At 43.6% G+C, this 17,229-nt stretch overlaps 1 protein-coding gene across 2 annotated transcripts in view; it reads left to right on the top strand.

Annotated features, from left to right (window-relative positions):
- LOC132835985 (CD209 antigen-like protein C) overlaps positions 1 to 14,603 on the top strand; it is a 60,470-nt gene extending 45,867 nt beyond the window's left edge. For both annotated transcript variants that reach the window (XM_060855162.1, XM_060855161.1), the window contains 2 exons: positions 4,146 to 4,258; positions 13,688 to 14,603. In XM_060855162.1, coding sequence (XP_060711145.1) covers positions 4,146 to 4,258; positions 13,688 to 13,829 — 255 coding nt within the window. In that variant the 3' untranslated portion in view covers positions 13,830 to 14,603. The remainder of the gene's footprint in view (positions 1 to 4,145; positions 4,259 to 13,687) is intronic.
- Positions 14,604 to 17,229: the final 2,626 nt, after the last annotated feature.

Below are 17,229 nucleotides of genomic sequence, written 5' to 3'. Positions count from 1 at the left end.
GAGTGGGATCACCTATTTGCAGGTCAGTCTACATTTGGAAAGTGGGAGCCTTTTAAGAGTAGTGCAGTGAGAACTCAGGCCACTGTATTCTGCTCTGAGTGAAAGGGAAGACCAGGGAAGCCTGGCTGTTGAGTATTTGACAAAGAGGAAGAATGAAGCATATGTCAGGTACAGCACATGGTAAACAGCGGAGGCCCTTCAAAAATATAGAGAGTGTAGGAGATTGTTAAACTAGAAGTCAAGATGGCAAGAGGGGCCACAAAATATCTTTGGCAGATAGAACTAAGGAAAACGCCAAGCATCTCCTCAGTGTATTAACAGCAAGAGGATTCCCAAGAAAAGTGTGGGACCTATTAGAATCATAGAATCTCCGGCATTTCAGCCCAATGAGTCTGCACTGAACCGCTGAACAACGTCCCAAACAATTGCAGACCTAGCTCCCACCTCAGACCAGACTCAGACCCCCACGCTATCCCAGTAACCCCATATTTCCATGGTTAATCCATCTAGCCTATTCATCAGTTGACACTATGGACAACTTAACATTCCCAGTCTACACAAACTTCACATCTATGGACTGTGAAAGGAAACCAGTCCAACCAACTTGCAGATGATGGTATAATGTACAAATTCCACACAGACCGTCACCCATGGCTAGATTCAAACCTGGGACCCTGGTGCTGTGAGGCAGCAATGCTAACCGCTGACTGAAGGGGTAATCTGTACGTAAGGTCTTTAATGAATATTTCTCATCTGTATTCACAGCAGAGAAAGACATTTAGCTGGAGATTTAATTTGGGATGGTGAGGTTCTAGAACATGTTCAGATTAACAAGAAGATATTAGATGCTTTACCTGGTAATAAACTGTATAAAAACCCTAGACATGATGTTATCTATCCCAGGCTGCTATGGGAGGCAAGGGAGGAGATTGCTAGGACCCTGGCAGTGACTTGAGGAGTGCCTCAGGGTCATTGCTAGGCCATTGCTGTTTGTAATCTATATCAATGATTTGGATGAGAAAATACAAAGGCATGGTTAGTAAGTTTGCAGATGACACTAAAATAGGCAGTATTGTGGACTGTGATGAATGTTATCAGAAATTGCAGCAGGACCTTGATCAGCTGGAGAAATGGACTGAAAAATGGCAAATGGAGTTTCATCTAGATAAGTGTGAGGTCTTGTATTTTGGAAAACAAGGTATGAGTTTCATGGTGAATGGTAGGGCCTTGCGGAGTGCAGTGGAACAGAGGGACCTTGGAGTTCAGGTGCACAGTTCTCTGAAAGTGGAGTCACAGGTAGAGAGGGCAGTGAAGAAGACTTTTGGCTTTTTCATCAGTCAGGGCGTTGAGTATAGAAGTTGGGAAATAATGTTGCAGTTTTACAGGACATTGGTAAAGCTGTAATTGGAGCATTGTGTTCAGTTTTGGTCACCTTGCTACAGGAAGGATGCATTAAGGTGGAAAGAGTGCATAAGAAATTTACAAGGATATTGCCAGGACACAATGGTCTGAGTTATGGGAGATGTTGGACAAGCTAAGACTTTTTTTCCGAACATTGGAAATTGAGGGGAGATCTCATGGAAGTGTATAAGATCATGTCAAGCATGGATAGGGTAAATGCTGTCAGTCTTTTTCCCAGGATTGGGGAATCAGGGACTAGAAGGGTATCAGTTAGAGTGCAAAGAATAAAAGGGAACCTGAGGGAAAACTTTTTTTTAACAGAGAGCGTGGCATGCAAATGGAATGAGCTGCTGGCGGAAGTTGTTGAGGTGGACACATTAACAACATTAAAAAGATATTTGGGTAGATACAAGGATGTGAAAGGATTAGAAGGATATGGGCCAAGCATAGAGAAATGATGTTAGCGTAGGTAGACATTTTGATCAGCATGGACTAGCTTGGGCCAAAGGGCCTGTCTCTGTGCTGCAGGAGTCTATGAGATGTACAGCACAGAAACAGAACCTTCAGTCTAACTCGTCCATGCCGACCAGATATCTCAACCTAATCTAGTTCCATTTGCTAGCACTTGGCCCATGTCCCTCCAAACCCTTCCTATTCATATACCTATCCACTTGCTTTTTAAATGTTGTAATTGTGCCAGCCTCCACTACTTCCTCTGGCAGCTCATTCCATACAAGCACCACTTCACTGGCCACAGCTGAAGAGCCAGATGACTGGAAAATAGCTAATGTGATTCCTTTGTTCAAGAACGTCAGCAGGAATAGGCCAGGTAATTAAAGACTAGCTAGTCTGATGAGAATGGTAGGGAAATTATTGGAAACAATTCTGATGAACAAGATGAATTGGAAGGGTAGGGATAGTCAGTGTGAATATGTTGGAGAGAGATCTTGTCTGACTGGTTCAGTTGAGGTTTTTGAAAAGGTGGCTAATTATCTTGCTGAAGATCATGCAGAAGATGCGGTTTACTTGGACTTCAGTGAAGTCTTTATCAAGGTCCTACATGAAAGGCTTGTCTAAAAGGGAAGAGTCAAGGAGGCCAACGGTAATATGGCAAACTGAAGCCAAAACTGGCTTTCAAATATGAGGCAAAGAGTCATGGTGGAGGCCGGTGACCAGTGGTATAGCACAGGCATTGGTGCTGAGATCCTTGCTAGTTGTCATGCTCATGAATGACTTAGATGTAATAATAGAACGTATAATTAGTGAGTTTGCTGATGACATGAACATTTTGGTGTTGTTGATAGTGAGGAGGATGGTCTCAGGCTACAGTCTGATATTAATCAACTGGTAAATTGGGCAATGGCGAATGGAATTTAATCTTGTTAGATGTAAGCTATTGCATTTTAGGAGTCTAATCAAGGAAAGATACAGACAATGAATGTAAGTCCCTAGGGAGTACTGAGAGACAAAAGGACCTTGGTTTACAAGCCCACAGATCCCTGAGGGTGTCAGCACAGGTAGACAGGATAGTGAAGATAGTAATGCCTTCATTAACTGGGACATAGACTATAGGAGCAAGGAAGTCTTCTTATAACTTTATAAAATATTAGTTAGGCCACAGACGGAATACTGTGTGCAATTCTGGTGACCACACTACTGGAATAACATCATTGCACTGGAGATGGTGCAGAAGAGATTTACCAGGATATTGCCTGGACAATGGAAAATCCTTGTTATGAGGCTGTTTACAAAACTATGAGAAGCATGAACTAGAGAATCCTTTCCCTATGCAGAGGTGACTAAGATTAGAGGGTATATGTTTAAGGTGAAGAGTAAGTCATTTAGAGCGGTTTTGAGAAATGATTTTTCACCCAGAAGGTGGTAGAAATTTGGAACATGCTGCCTGATGGGGTGGTAAAGGCAGGTACACTCGCAACATCTAAGAAATATCAAGGTTGAGCATTTCAAAGGACCAGGGCAGAGTAGGCTATGGACCAAGTGCAGGTAAAATAAAACAAAAGGTAATTTTAGGCTTCTTGGTCAGCGTGGACATGGTGGGCCAAACAACCAGTTTCCATGTTGTATGATTCTATGAATCCTGTAGCAAGCACCTCCCAACTCTCCAAAGACTGTCTAAAAGACCAAAATGTGATCAAATACTCCGACTTCCCTGGATGAATGCAGCTCCAACAGTGTGCAAGCTTGACACCATCCAGGACAAAGTGGCCTTTGTTGTTGTTGATTGACATCACATCACCACTGTCAGCAGTTAACCATCAACATTGCACAGTGGGAACAGTATTTAACATCGTACTCATCAAGGCTGCTTCAACAGCATCTTCCAAACCTGTGAAATTTTCAGGGCTATTACTGGTAAATTCCTCTCCAAGAACCACTCCATCCTGACTTGGAGCTGTATCGATGTTCCTTCACTGTTGCTTGGTTAAAATCCTTTAACCACTCCCCTTAGACTGCTACCATTCTCGAAGGTGACTCGCCACCAGTAATTAGGGATGATCAACAATTACTACTCACATCCATTGAATGAATAGAAAATAGAATAACAAGAGTGGAGTATTTAATCATTTATAAAGACAGGCTTATACTCATCACTGCTGTTCCCAAGGGAGTGAAGCTAGTTGAGTCTTCAGGTAGAGGATTGTTAAGTAGATAGCTTGCCATTAACAATACCAACAACCTGCTTTATTCCATTTACTGTAATAACCCTTTTATTTACTTGGCAGGCATTTATAAAAACGTTGATTCAAAACAAACGTTACTGGATTGGACTCACTGATTCTATCTCTGAAGGTCATTGGCGTTGGGTGGATGGAATGGACTACACTTCCTCTGTAAAGTGAGCTCACTTTCTGATTGTACATTTTGGACAATATTTGGGACACTAGACACAAAAATAAAAGCTGGATGTGTTTTCAAGTTTAACTTCAGCTATTTAGTTAAACTGGAAAATTAGAGACGAATGGACTGAAGCTGAGCAGGACAGGAGCTGTCTAACGGGCACGATGAGATCCCTTTAAGTTGCAAAGTGACATCTCTGGTGTGTGGGCACTCACTTGCAGAGAGTGCTGACTGCTGTATTAATAAGAGAGTTTGTGTACATGCACATCAATGTACACCAGCTTTGTACGCAGCAGACAAACCTTGGTGTAACTCATCCAGAGCTCCAGCCTCCACCCTCTGAAATTCCCACACCTGAGCACACCCTCAGTGGCATGCAGAACCTCCCAACAGTGTTTGTTAAAAAGACCAACAAACTAGGATGGGTCAGCAAGTTTGCAGATGACACAAAGGTTGGAGGTGTCTTGACAGTATAGAGGGCTGTTGTAGGCTGCAGCGGGACATTGACAGGATGCAGAGATGGGCTGAGAGGTGGCAGATGGAGTTCAACCTGGATAAATGCGAGGTGATGCATTTTGGAAGGTCGAATTTGAAAGCTGAGTACAGGATTAAGGATAGGATTCTTGGCAGTGTGGAGGAACAGAGGGATCTTGGGGTGCAGGTACATAGATCCCTTAAAATGGCCATCCAAGTGGACAGGGTTGTTAAGGAATCATCTGGTGTTTTGGCTTTCATTAACAGGGGGCTTGAGTTTAAGAGCCGTGAGATCCTGTTGCAGCTCTATAAAACTTTGGTTAGACCGCACTTGGAATACTGTGTCCAGTTCTGGTCGCCCTATTACAGGAAAGATGTCGATGCTTTGGAGAGGGTTCAGAGGAGGTTTACCAGGATGCTGCCTGGACTGGAGAGCTTATCTTATGAAGAGAGGTTGACTGAGCTCGGACTGTTTTCATTGGAGAAAAGGAGGAGGAGAGGGGACCTGATTGAGGTTTACAAGATAATGAGAGGCATAGATAGAGTCGATAGCCAGAGACTATTTCCCAGGGCAGAAATGGCTAACAGGAGGGGTCATAGTTTTAAGCTGGTTGGAGAAAAGAATAGAGGGGATGTCAGAGGCAGGTTCTTTACACAGAGAGTTGTGAGAGCATGGAATGCATTGCCAGCAGCAGTTTGGAAGCAAGGTCATTGGGGACATTTAAGAGACTGCTGGACATGCATATGGTCACAGAAATATGAGGGTGCATTCATGAGGATCAGTGGTCAGCACAACATCGTGGGCTGAAGGGCCTGTTCTGTGCTGTACTGTTCCATGTTCTATGTTCTAGTTGCAAGTTAATTGCTTGAATATTTATTCAGCACATTTCTACAACTCTATGCAATTCCAGTGCATTTAGAACATAGAACATAGAAGGATACAGCGCAGTACAGGCCCTTCGGCCCTCGATGTTGCGCCGACCGAATCCTACCTAACCTATACTAGCCCAATAACTTCCAAATGCCTATCCAATGCCCGCTTAAATGACCATAAAGAAGGAGAGTTCACCACTGATACGGGCAGGGCATTCCATGAACTCACAACCCGCTGTGTGAAGAATCTACCCCTAACATCTGTCCTATACCTACCACCCCTTAATTTAAAGCTATGTCCCCTAGTAACACCTGACTCCATTAGCGGTAAAAGGTTCTTAGTATCTACCCTATCTAAACCCCTAATCATCTTATACACTTCTATCAGATCTCCCCTAAACCTTCTCTTCTCCAATGAGAACAGCCCCAAGTGCCTCAGCCTTTCCTCATAAGATTTTCCTACCATTCCAGGCAACATCCTGGTAAACCTCCTCTGCACTCGTTCTAAAGCTTCCACATCCTTCCTATAGTATGGCGACCAAAACTGCACACAATACTCCAGATGAGGCCGCACCAGAGTCTTATACAACTGCAACATGACCTCAGGACTCCGGAACTCAATTCCTCTGCCAATAAAGCCCAGTACACCATATGCCTTCCTCACAGCACTATTTACCTGGGTGGCAACTTTCAGAGATCTGTGTACATGGACACCAAGATCCCTCTGCTCATCCACACTACCAAGTAGCCTACCATTAGCCCAGTAATCCATCATCTTGTTATTCCTACCAAAGTGAACGACTTCGCACTTAGCTACATTGAATTCCATTTGCCACATTTCCGCCCAGCTCTGCAACTTATCTATATCCCGCTGTAACCTACCACTTCCTTCCTCACTATCCACAACTCCACCGACTTTTGTGTCATCCGCAAACTTGCTTACCCAGCTTTCAATCCTTCCTCTAGATCATTTATAAAGATAACAAAAAGCAATGGTCCCAAAACAGATCCTTGTGGTACACCGCTAGTAACTGCGCTCCAAGATGAACATAATCCATCAACTACTACCCTCTGTCTCCTTCCAGCCAGCCAATTCCTAATCCAAACCTCTAATGTATCCTCAATGCCATACCTCCGAAGTTTTAGCATTAGCCTACCATGGGGAACCTTATCGAACGCCTTACTAAAATCCATATACACAACATCTACTGCTTTACCCTCATCCACTTCCTTAGTCACCTTCTCAAAGAACTCAATAAGGTTTGTGAGGCACGACCTGCCCTTCACAAAACCATGCTGGCTATCCCTGATCACGTTATTCCTACCCAGATGTTCATAAATCTTATCCCTTACCATTCTCTCTAAGACTTTGCCCACCACTGAAGTCAGACTCACTGGCCTATAGTTGCTAGGGCTATCCCTACTCCCTTTCTTGAACAATGGGACCACATTCGCTATCCTCCAGTCCTCTGGTACTATTCCTGTTGACAACGACGACATAAACATCCAGGCCAATGGCTCTGCTATCTCCTCCCTAGCTTCCCATAGGATCCTGGGGTAAATGCCATCAGGCCCAGGAGACTTATCTATATTCATCCTTTCCAATATTCCCAAAACCTCTTCCCTGCATATTTCCAGGGCATCCATTCTAATTATTTGTGATTCCATATTCACATCAGCAACAGTGTCCTGTTCCTGAGTGAATACTGAGGAAAAGTACTGATTTAATGTCTCTCCAATCTCCTCCGCCTCCACACACAACTTCCCACTACTATCCTTGACTGGACCGATACCTACCCTAGTCATCCTTTTATTCTCGACATACCTATAGAAAGCCTTTGGGTTTTCCCTAATCCTACCAGCTAAAGACTTTTCATGTCCCCTTCTCGCTTCTCTTAGCTCCCTCTTTAGCTCCTTCCTGGCTACCTTATAACACTCAATCGCCCCTACTGAACCTTCACGCCTCATCTTTACATATGCCGCCTTCTTCCCTTTCACAAGGGACTCCAATTCCTTACTAAACCACGGCTGCCTCACAAGGCCCTTTACACCATGCCTGACTGGTACATACCTATCGAGGACACGCAGTAGCTGCTCCTTGAACACTCCCCACATCTCATTAGTGTTCTTCTCTTGAAGCCTGTTTTTCCAATCCACACATCCTAAGTCATGCCTCACTGCATCATAATTTCCCTGCCCCCAGCTATAGCTCTTGCCCTGCGGCACACGATTATCCCTCTCCATCACTAAAGTAAAAGTCACCGAGTTGTGGTCACTGTCCCCGAAGTGCTCACCTACCTCCAAGTCTAACACCTGGCCTGGTTCATTACCTAGAACCAAATCCAATATAGCCTCCCCTCTTGTTGGCCTGTCGACATATTGTGTCAGGAAACCCTCCTGCACACATTGTACAAACACCGACCCATCTAATGAACTCGAGCTATAGCTCTCCCAGTCAATATCTGGGAAGTTAAAGTCCCCCATAACAACCACCCTGCTACCTTCACTCTTTTCCTGAATCATCCTTGCAATATTATCCTCTACTTCTCTAGGACTATTAGGAGGCCTGTAGAAAACACCTAACAGGGTGACCTCACCTTTCCTATTTCTAACCTCAGCCCAAACTACCTCAGATGGCAAGTCCTCTTCCATCGTCCATTCCACTGCTGTGATACTGTCTTTGACAAGTAATGCCACGCCTCCCCCTTTTTTACCCCCATGTCTGATCCTACTAAAACATTTGAACCCTGGAACGTGCAACAGCCATTCTTGTCCCTGTTCTACCCACGTCTCTGTAATGGCCACAACATCGAAGTCCCAGGTACCAACCCACGCTGCAAGTTCACCTACCTTATTCCTTATACTTCTGGCATTGAAGTATACACACTTCAATCCACCTTTCTGGTTACAGGCACCCTCCTTAGAGATCGCTGCATTATTCCTAACCTCCCTACACTCAAGGTCCTGTACCCTAAAGCTACAGTCCTGGTTCCCATGCCCCCGCGGAGTTAGTTTAAACCCTCCCAAAGAGCACTAGCAAACCTCCCCCCAAGGATACTGGTGCCCCTCAGGTTCAAGTGTAGACCATCCTTTTTATAGAGGTCCCACCTTCCCCAGAAAGAACCCCAGTTGTCCAGAAACCGGAATCCCTCCCTCCTATCCAGAAACCGGAATCCCTCCCTCCAATCCAGAAACCGGAATCCCTCCCTGCATTTCTGGACTTTTAAAATATTTTGATAGAGTATAAGCTGATCTGGCTGATTTTATTTTGGTGATTGAAGGATTTGTTCAAAAATCTGTAACTTCCAGTGCTGCCGAAGGAGTGTTTATTCCTCACATTGAGAATGACCAGGACAGTGTGGAGAAAATAACAAGCTGCTAGAAAAGAAAGGGGAGAGTAGAAGTAGCTATTTTCAACAGGCACCATAGTGGCAGAGCCTATTAGGTTGCACTCTTGATAGAGAACAGCTTTTTCACGAGCTTTGCTGGAGTTGCATTACCTTCTGGTTTTTAGAGCCATACCAGCATCTGTCTGAGATCCTACTGCCCACACGAAGATATTGGAACAGTAGTGCATGTGTTGCAAGGATTCCGGACCCTGTTTGACTCCACAGATTTATGAATGAAAGTGACCATCCAAATCTTTGAGGAATGGGGTCCAATCTCTGCACAAGGCCCTGTGCCAAGTTAGTACCAGATTCTTCAATGCACCTTGAAATTTCAATGGAGACCTTCTGGCAAGATTCTCAATTCTCTGAGCACTTTAAAGTGCATACCCATCACTCTTCCTGTATAGCCTGGGCATTGAAGTTGTCTTCTGCATCTTCTACAGCCATAGCAGAGGGTAAACTCACCTTCTGGTGAGCTGGCAACTGAGATTTCCATTCTCTCCGACCTGACAGCAATGTTTCACCATTTGCAGATCCTACTTCTCTTGTACCTTTTAAATTGCTTGTCGTGTCTATCTTTGAGCTGGTGGCGGTATGTGTAAGATTGAGTGACAGTGTATCTTCACTGTCTTCCTGCTCTTCTACCACTGTTAGAGCAGGAAGCAGTATTTAGGTGTTTGAAATGAAACTGAGCAAATGTATGATTTGGGTAACAGGGAGGGAGAAAATAAGAAGTAGATATTTAAACCATCCACTCACTTGAAAGACTCTGTGGATGACTGACAGAAGATTAGATATTGTTACAATTTTGTACATATCAAAACTTTAAATCAAAGCTTCAAAACTTTAAATATCCAATGCTTAGCTGCATGGGTAATACTTCGAGATGTTATATTTTAAAATAATCTTTGACTGCTTTAAATAACTAAAACAAAATACTATTGAAGAAGCATTGATTCTTCTGAAAGATACTTTTTCCTTTACTAAAAGGGCTTGGTTTGGGCCATGGTAGTTCTGCAGCACAAGTCTTCAGTACTGTTGCCAGAAAGTTAGGGCCCATAGTCTTTGCATATCTATAACCTCTGACCATTCCTTGATATCATGTGGAGTGAATCAAATTGGCTGTAGACCAGCAGCTGTGATGCTGGTGGCCACTGGAGGTGGATGAGATGGATTACTCACTCTGTATTTCTCGCCACCTCCTTCAGCAAGTTGTTTGATGTCCACCACCATTCATGACTATATGTGGTGGGACTACAGAGCTTCAAGCTGGCCTAAACAAAGAATGCTGGAGAAATTCAGCAGGTCTGGTAGCATTGTGGAGAGAAACCTAGTCTATTTCTTTCTCCAGAGATTCTGTCAGACTTGTTAAACATCTCCAGTATTTTCTGTTTTTATTTCTTGGAAGTGCCCAGTAATAACCTCCTTCATGACAAATTCTGACTGACACCGTGACCATGCTAGATGTCAAACTACATGGCCTATTGATCCCTGTTTTCTGTATCCTTTTATTCTTAACTGAAGCGATCATATTTGCTACTTCTCCAGCATTCTAAGTGTTTGTTTCAGATCTGCAGTATTTTTCTTGCATTAGATCTGACTTGTCGGTTGTTGAGATCATTTAGTGCCGTCTATCATGTCCTTAATTCTCTGATCATTACATGTTCTGTGTCCAGCATTGTCACTTCACCAATTTGTCAGGTTTCTGATATGCCAGGTGCTATTCCCAACATACCTTCTGTATTCTTCACTCTGTTGTGGTTCTGCTCGCCGAGCTGGAAGTTTTTGCTGCAAACATTTCATTCCCTGGCTAGGGAACATCATCAGTGCAGTGGGAGCCTCGTGTGAAGCGCTGCTTTGATGTTTCTTCCGGTATTTATATTGGTTTGTTCTTGCCGCTTCCGGGTGTCAGTTTCAGCTGCAGTGATTTGTATCTGGGGTCCAGGTCGATGTGTCTGTTGATGGATGTTCTTGCCGTTTCCGGGTGTCAGTTTCAGCTGTAGTGGTTTGTATATGGTGTCCAGGTCAATGTGTCTATTGATGGAGTTTGGGGATGAATGCCATGCTTCTAGGAATTCTCTGGCTGTTCTCTGTCTGGCCTGTCCTATGATAGTGGTGTTTTCCCAGTCAAATTCATGTTGCTGGTTGTCTGAGTGTATGGCTACTAGAGATAGCTGGTCGTGTCGTTTTGTGGCTAGCTGATGTTCGTGGATGCGGATTGTTAGCTGTCTTCCTGTTTGTCCTATATAGTGTTTTGTGCAGTCCTTGCATGGTATTTTGTAAACTACGTTAGTTTGGCTCATGCTGGGTATTGGGTCCTTTGTTCTAGTGAGTTGTTGTCTGAGCGTGGATGTTGGCTTGTGTGCTGTTATGAGTCCTAAGGGTCGCAGTAGTCTGGCTGTCAGTTCTGAGACACTCCTGACGTATGGTAGTGTGGCTAGTCCTTTTGGTTGTGGCATGTCCTCGTTCCGTGGTCTATCTCTTAGGCATCTGGTGATAAAGTTGCGTGGGTATCCGTTTTTGGCGAATACCTTGTATAGCTGTAATACGAACAAATCAACGGAACACCCATGGGATCACCAATCTCGGGACTCATAGCAGAGGCAGTTATGCAAAGATTAGAACATACAGCCATACCACAAATCCAACCCAAACTCTGGATCAGATATGTTGATGACACCTTTGTAATCATCAAAAACACAGATATAGAAAAAACACACAGAATCATCAACGCCACACTCACAGGAATCCGATTCACACGAGAAGAAGAAAAGGATAGCCAACTCCCATTCCTAGACGTGTTAGTAGAGAGAACACCCAACGGAGAATTCACCACAAGGATACACAGGAAACCAACACACACAGACCAAGTCTTAAACTATGAAAGTAACCACCCCAACACACACAAACGAAGCTGCATCAGGACACTATTCAAAAGGGCCACAACACACTGCAGTACACCAGAACTGCGAAAAGAGGAAGAGGAACAGCTATACAAGGTATTCGCCAAAAACGGATACCCACGCAACTTTATCACCAGATGCCTAAGAGATAGACCACGGAACGAGGACATGCCACAACCAAAAGGACTAGCCACACTACCATACGTCAGGAGCGTCTCAGAACTGACAGCCAGACTACTGCGACCCTTAGGACTCATAACAGCACACAAGCCAACATCCACGCTCAGACAACAACTCACTAGAACAAAGGACCCAATACCCAGCAGGAGCCAAACTAACGTAGTTTACAAAATACCATGCAAGGACTGCACAAAACACTATATAGGACAAACAGGAAGACAGCTAACAATCCGCATCCATGAACATCAGCTAGCCACAAAACGACACGACCAGCTATCTCTAGTAGCCATACACTCAGACAACCAGCAACATGAATTTGACTGGGAAAACACCACTATCATAGGACAGGCCAGACAGAGAACAGCCAGAGAATTCCTAGAAGCATGGCATTCATCCCCAAACTCCATCAATAGACACATTGACCTGGACACCATATACAAACCACTACAGCTGAAACTGACACCCGGAAACGGCAAGAACATCCATCAACAGACACATCGACCTGGACCCCAGATACAAATCACTGCAGCTGAAACTGACACCCGGAAGCGGCAAGAACAAACCAATATAAATACCGGAAGAAACATCAAAGCAGCGCTTCACACGAGGCTCCCACCGCACTGATGATGTTCCCTAGCCAGGGAACGAAACGTTTGCAGCAAAAACTTCCAGCTCGGCGAGCAGAACCACAACAACGGACACCCGAGCTACAAATCTTCAATCAGATTTTAAATTCTTCACTCTGCCAGCCATGAGGTTACAATGGACTACAGTTCAACTGCTGTTGATGATCCATAGCACCTCACTGATGCCCAGTTTTGAGTCTTGAATCCTTTTGTTCTTAACTTACTGACATGGATAGATGTATCCATAGCTTGGGGAGGTCAAAGTTAAGTAGATTTTGCCTCTTGATGGAACCCTCATCACTTGTGACCGGTTCATTCTAGCCACTATGTCACTGGCAAGCTCAGTCAGCAGAGGTCCTCCTGAGTCACTCTCAGCGCTGGGCAGAGATTCCCCCACATATAGTACATTCTGTGCTCTTGTTATTCAACTTTGTATTCAAATGATGTTCAAAATGCTGCAGAACTGATTCAACAGCCCAGACAGGACACTGAGTGATGGTCAGCAGGAGGTTTTCACGACCATGTTTGACTGGACAGATTGTTGAGGACTCTCCAAGGTCATTCCTTCCCAGCCAGAAACTAGTGTGCCATCATGCATGTGCCTGACCTTACTGTGGAACAGGCAAATACCCTATTCTATTTATCGTGATGTTAGGATGCTGAGATTCTGTGAGTAGAGTGGTGGAATGCTATTGCTTGATGAGTCTGTGAGACAATTGTGGGTCTGCCCCCACACTACACCCTCAGCCCCGATGTTAGAAAGGTGGAATTTTCAAGTTTGGTAAGGCTAGATAAACTGTTGTCTTTTCCGGTGGCCAGGTCAATGCCAGTTAATCCATTCGGTTTCATTACTGTGGTTTAGTACAACTGACAGGCATACTCAGCCATTCTTAGAAGTTCAACTGTTTGAGTCTCACTGGGATTTTGCATTAATTTGCAGTATGAATTCTCATCATGAATTGTATTCTCATCTTTTCTTTAGGTTTTGGTCTGAGGGTGAACCAAATAATGCTTCTGATGAAGACTGTGCAGAAATATACAGTAATGGAGGATGGAATGATCGGTCATGTGATGTCTCTCAACAGTGGATCTGTGAAAAGCCAGCACAGTTAGATTCTCCTTAATGTTCCATCAGTGCACTGGCGGAAGTAAAACCACTTTTGAAGTATTCAGTCTGTGTACATTGAACAGGCAGCTCTAAGCTGGGATTGGCAGTAGAAGGGAGTAGCAGGGGATCTCCCTGATTCTCCTGGCCATAACATTCCAAAATCCCACTGTTAAAAATCAGATTATAATCCAACAGATCTATTTGGAAATACTAGCTTTCGGAGTGCTGCCCCTACATTAGGACGCTGTGGAGCAGGATCATAAGACACATAATTTACTGCAAAAGATTACACTGATTCATATATCACTGGAAAGATATATTGAACAAGCCTGAATTTTAAACAGATTATTCCCCTTTATCTCAATCTAATGATGTGAAGATTCCCATGATACACTGTCCCCCACATTAACTCCTTCACTCTCCACAGATGCTGCCAGACCAACTGAGTTTCTCTGGGTATATGAATAGGAAGGGTTTAGAGGGATCTGGGCCAAGTGCTGGCAAATGGGATGAGATTAGATTGGACCGAAGGGTCTGTTTACGTGCTGTGTCTCTGTGAAGGCGTCAGACTGGACTCAAAGCATTAAATTTGTGTGGTTGTCCACAGATCCTGTCAAACCTGCTGAGTATCTCCAGCACTTTCTATTATTATTCCACTTTTCTGGAATGTTTAAGGGACAGTGCATTGTTTGTACACTGAAGTGTTTGTTCCTTTCACCCACTAGCCCAATCCCATTGGAACAAAAGAACTAAAGGGATTTTAAACATGTCATGCTGTTTAAAATTCAGGTTTGCTCAGTATATCTTTTCAGTCATATATGAATCAGTGTAATATTTTGCAATAAATTCTATGTCTTATGATCTTATGATCCTGCTCCACAGTGACCTAATGAAAGGGTAGCACTCTGAAAGCTGGTACTTCCCAAATAGATCTGTTGGACTATAATCTGATATTGTGTGATTTTTAACTTTGTCCACCCCAGTCCAACACCAATACCTCCACATCATTTAAATTTCACGACATCTCTCCTCATTCTTCAAGGGATGGTAATGGGTTTTGAACCATTCTTGCTCCTTTAACTCTCAGCAGAAAAGCCGACTTCAACCTAACCTCAGAGAGATGAGCTGCGGCAAGGGATCATTCTCCTCCCCTCTGCCCCCAAACTCTCCCTCCCAATTCTTCCTCCCCAGCCCAGTGCCTGTCAGCCCTCCCAATCCCATTCTCTGTGCCCCTGCCACTTGTATGTCCTCTAACACCTCCCCTTTCCTGGATGAGCCGCAGTTAGCAGGGATACCTAATTAGATTGATGTGTCTGTAACTCAGGGTTGAGGGTTGTCAAAAGCCAAATATTGGCTGAAACCAGATTGATCTGAACATTTTTTTGCGACAAGGCATTGTAATTGCAGCATTTTTTTATGATCTGCAGTGAATACAAATGCTTCAAAGCTGCTTAAATTGGATGAAATTATTAGACCTTTATGAGTTGAACCATTTGCTCTCCCTCTCTTTCTGCATATTCCCAACATCAATATCAAATCAGCACAACATTCAGAACTCAATGCAGTGAGTGTGCTGATTCAGGATGGAATATTGAAAAAGAACCCTGCCCTTACTGAATAATTTATATTCAAAGCAAGCAATAAGCTATGATGCTGTTTCATCAACTATTTTCCAATATGACCTCATTGTAACTTATCAACACTTTCTCAAAGGTCAATTCCAGACGGTCAAAAAGAAACAGAAATGCAGAAAATAGCAGCAGGAGATGGACGTATAGACCCATTCATGCTTGCTTTGTCATTTAATATGATTATAGCACAGTACCCTGTTCCTACTTTCTCCCATATTCTTTGATTCCTTTCATCCCGAAAAACGCATGTACCTCTGTCTTGAAAACATTCAATGTTTGATTAGAACTGCTTTTTGTGATAGAGAATTTCACAGGATCACCACTCTCTGGGTGAAAAGATTTTGTCTCATCTCAGTCCTGACTGTCCAGCCCTATGTTATTAAACACTGACCTCTGGTACTGGACTCCCCCAGTCACTGGGAACATCCTTCCTACATTTACCCTGTCTAGCTCTGTCGGAATTTTAAAAGGTTTCTGTGAGATCATCCTTTATTTTTCAAAATTGCAGTTAATACAATCATAACCAATCCAGTCTCTCATCATACGTCAGTCTGGCCATCCCAGATATCAGTCTGGTAAATCTTTGTGGTGCTCCCACCATTAGCAGAACATCCTTCCTCAAACTGCACAATATTCCAGGTGTAGTCTCATTAATACTCTATAAATGCAGCAAGGCATCCCTGCTCCTGTACTTGAAGCTTCCTGCCACAAAGGAAAACTTACCCTTTAGCTTCACTGTCTGTTGCACTTACATGCTTACATTCAGCGACTGGTCTACAAGGACACCCAGGTCTTGATATGCCTCCGCATTTCTCAATCTCTCACCCTTCAGGTAAGAAGCCGCCTTCCTGGTTTTGCTGTCAAATTGGATAACCTCACATTTATCCACATTATACCGCATCAACAATGCAGCTGCCCACTCCCTCAACATGTCAAAGGCTGGCATTTACCAGCAATGTCATCATTTCAGGAACACATATACATCAAAAAACCCTTGAAAATAAATGTGCCCACATATGCCATGGCAAGACATTTCACACAGGGCTCATGCACTATGAATGTCAGTAAAAACAGCCTTAATTAATCTAAACAAATGTTTTCTAAGTCACTTTCTATCACGAACTTTAAAATAACTGTGTGTTTGGTTTTCAATACGGTGAAATTGCATTTGTTTAAGTGTGATTCTTGGTTTGTGAGTTTGTATTTCTATTTTTGCACTGGAAAAGTATTAGTTAGTCATGAGTATTCTGACATTTTTTTTATGGTGAACTAAATTATATAACATAGAGCCATAGAGATGTACAGCATGGAGACAGATTTTCCCATGCTGACCAGATATCCCAACTCAATCTAGTCCCACCTGCCAGCACTTGGCCCATATCCATCCAAACCCTTCTTATTCATGCCTCTTAAATGTTGCAATTGTACCAGCCTCCACCACATCCTCTGGCAGCTCATTCCATACACATACCACCCTCTGCGTGAAAACACTGCCCCTTTTATATATCTTTTATATCTTTGCCCTCTCACTCTAAACCTATGCCCTCCAGTTCTGGACTCCCCCACTAAGGGAAAAGACTTTATCCATGCCCCTCATGATTTTATAAACTCTGTAAAGTCAACCTTCAGTCTCCAATGCTGCAGGGAAAACAGCCCCAGCCTGTTCAGCCTCTCCCTATAGCTCAAATCCTCCAACCTGGCAACATCCTTGTAAATCTTTTCTGAACCCTTTCAAGTTTCACAACTTCGTTCCAAAAGGAAGGAGACCAGAATTGCGCACAATAT

This window comes from Hemiscyllium ocellatum, chromosome 45, assembly GCF_020745735.1.
Source record: "Hemiscyllium ocellatum isolate sHemOce1 chromosome 45, sHemOce1.pat.X.cur, whole genome shotgun sequence".
NCBI classification, from domain to species: Eukaryota; Metazoa; Chordata; class Chondrichthyes; order Orectolobiformes; family Hemiscylliidae; genus Hemiscyllium; species Hemiscyllium ocellatum.
Note: the sequence above shows the minus strand (reverse complement) of the source record. Positions and strands in the feature narration are given on the sequence as shown.